We start from the raw sequence: 2,500 nt of genomic DNA on the forward strand, positions 1-2,500 counted from the left end.
TGCACACCTGCATGCCAGAAGAGGGCATCAGATCACATTATAGATGGTTATGAGCTACCATGTGGTTGCTGGGAATTGAACTCAGGACCTCTGGAAGAGCAGCTAAGCCATCTCCCCAGCCCCCCACCAATATATTTTAAAGTTGCTTTGATTTATGACTTTCTCTGTTCTGTGAAACTACCAAAAAAAAGAATTCTGCACTGAAACATGGAATTTAGGGTAGTCCAAAACTGGGGTCCCAGGGCCAAGATCACTCAAATTGGCTCCCAAATAAACTTTTATTTTCATTAAGGTGAGAGTTCTGGTTTTTGTGTTGACATACGGTCACACAGCCAGGCATGGTGGCCCATGTCTGTCATCCCATCACTGGGAGGCTGAGGCAAGAGAATCAGAAATTTTAAAACAGCAAGTTATTTGTTTATCAAGACATTTTTCTTTTTTCTTTTTTTTTTTTTTGACATTTTTCTTCTTCTTCTTCTTCTTCTTCTTCTTCTTCTTCTTCTTCTTCTTCTTCTTCTTCTTCTTCTTCTTTTTTGTTTTTTTTTTGTTTTTGTTTTTCGAGACAGGGTTTCTCTGTATAGCCTTGGCTGTCCTGAAACTCACTCTGTAGACCAGGCTGGCCTCGAACTCAGAAATCCGCCTGCCTCTGCCTCCCAAGTGCTGGGATTAAAGGCGTGTGCCACCGCCACCCGGCATCAAGACATTTTTTTAAAAGTGAATAAATGAAAAGCCAAAGGAATAACTGGATCTGGAGGGAATTGAGGCCTTGCTGAGAAGCTTCCAAAGAGCTATCCCAAGTCAGGAAGGAGCTGCACCAGGAAAAGATATTATCTGCCCCTTAGGAAGCCTCTCCCCAACAACCTACACCCAACAACCTGTTGTTATAACCTTTCAGATCAAAGCACTGCCCAAGGGTCAGAAGTCCCCCAGGGTCCTGATGACTATGAAGGGTTTGGCTCCAGGGTAGGACGGCTCTTCCACATTCTGGAAGCTGTGGTGAAGGACACTGTCAGACAGGCACCGGGAGACATGGCTTCCTCCAAGGACTCCAGGAACTGGAGAGCCAGCTTTAAGAATTCTAGTGTGGAGACGAGCTCGGGTAAGATGGGGCAGTGGCATCTCCATGCTGAGAAAAAGACCAGCTGAGGGGCAGTGAGCAGGCAGGGGACTGATGCTGGGGCTATGGCTGCTGCCAGTGGCTTCCCGTAGTCAGTGTATTAACCAGCAAACCAGAGCATAGAGTCCTCTGAGCTGGGGAAAAATTAAGACCAGGTAGGGAAGAGATCTGGGATGTTATTTGCATAACTAGAGAAGTTACTTTTTGTTGTTGTTTAAATTAATGTATTGTGTGTGTGTATGCATGACACCAGAGAACGACTTCTGAGCCATCTTCTGGTGTGTGTGTGTGTGTGTGTGTGTGTGTGTGTGTGTGTGTGTGTGTGTGTGTGTGTGGTGGGGTTGGGGAGTGTTTTGTGTACTATGGCAGCACACACCATTAGTCCCAGGACCCAGGAGACAGAGGGAGGTAGATTTCTGTGTTTGTATCCAGCCTGGTCTACAGATTGAGTTCCAGAACAGCCAGGGCAACGCAGAGAAACTCTGGGCAGCAGTGGAGTGAGGTGGGGGTGCATGCAACAAATGGCGGTGATGGCTTATCCTCCTCTTCTTCCTCTTCCTCCTCCTCCTCTTCTTTTGGTTTTTTGAGACAAGGTCGCCCTGACTGTCCTGGAACTTGCTCTGTAGACTAGGGTTGGCCTCAAACTCAGAGATCTACCTGCTTCTCTACCCCTCCCCAAATACACACCACCCCCAGTGCTGGGATTAAAGGCGCCACCTCTGTCTAATTTAGGCTGATCTCAAAATGACATTTCTCCCAACTCATCTTCCCAACTGCTGGGATTACAAACCCACACCTGACAGATCTGAAGCCCCATCATGCTTTGGCAAAACATCTAAGAGAGCCAGGCTACACAGGAGACCCTGTCTCCACAGCAAATGAGTAACCTATAAATCAAACCCACAGGCTTTAGATGTAGACAGCGCTGCTGAGTGTTTCTTCATGAATAAATCCATTTTACTTCATTTACGCGTGCTTCTGCCCTGTGCTGAGCTCGGAGCTGGGGAACATGGTAGAACAGTTAAAACAGGGATCCCCAGGCAGACTACCCCGGGATATCAGTATATTATTATAAGGGTGGTGAGGATTCTATGGGGCTCCCTACAGGCCACCAGCACCCACGCTAACTGAACCTTGTTTCCTCCTCTGTCTAAGTTCCCCCAGCTTCCCTCTTGGATCTAGACCTTGTTTATTTATGGTATGGTCCACAAGCCTGCATGACAGAGCATCAGACTAGACCAATTGTGTGTGTGTGTGTGTGTGTGTGTGTGTGTACCTGTATGGGCTAGCGTAGCATCTAACTCAATCATTTCTTTTGTTTGTTTGTTTGTTTGTTTTGTTTTGTTTTTTCTAGACGAGGTTTCTCTGTGTAGCCCTGGCTGT

The 2,500-nt window shown here is 46.8% G+C and overlaps 1 protein-coding gene across 1 annotated transcript in view; it reads left to right on the forward strand.

Moving 5' to 3' along the window:
• The first annotated feature begins 876 nt into the window (after positions 1–876).
• Positions 877–2,500, forward strand: part of Srarp (steroid receptor associated and regulated protein) — a 2,879-nt gene continuing 1,255 nt past the window's right edge. Inside the window, exon 1 of the mRNA XM_034503792.2 lies at positions 877–1,099. Within this exon, the coding sequence (XP_034359683.1) occupies positions 1,030–1,099 (70 nt within the window). The 5' untranslated portion in view covers positions 877–1,029. The remainder of the gene's footprint in view (positions 1,100–2,500) is intronic.

The sequence above is a fragment of the Arvicanthis niloticus genome, chromosome 5, assembly GCF_011762505.2.
Source record: "Arvicanthis niloticus isolate mArvNil1 chromosome 5, mArvNil1.pat.X, whole genome shotgun sequence".
Lineage (NCBI taxonomy): Eukaryota > Metazoa > Chordata > Mammalia > Rodentia > Muridae > Arvicanthis > Arvicanthis niloticus.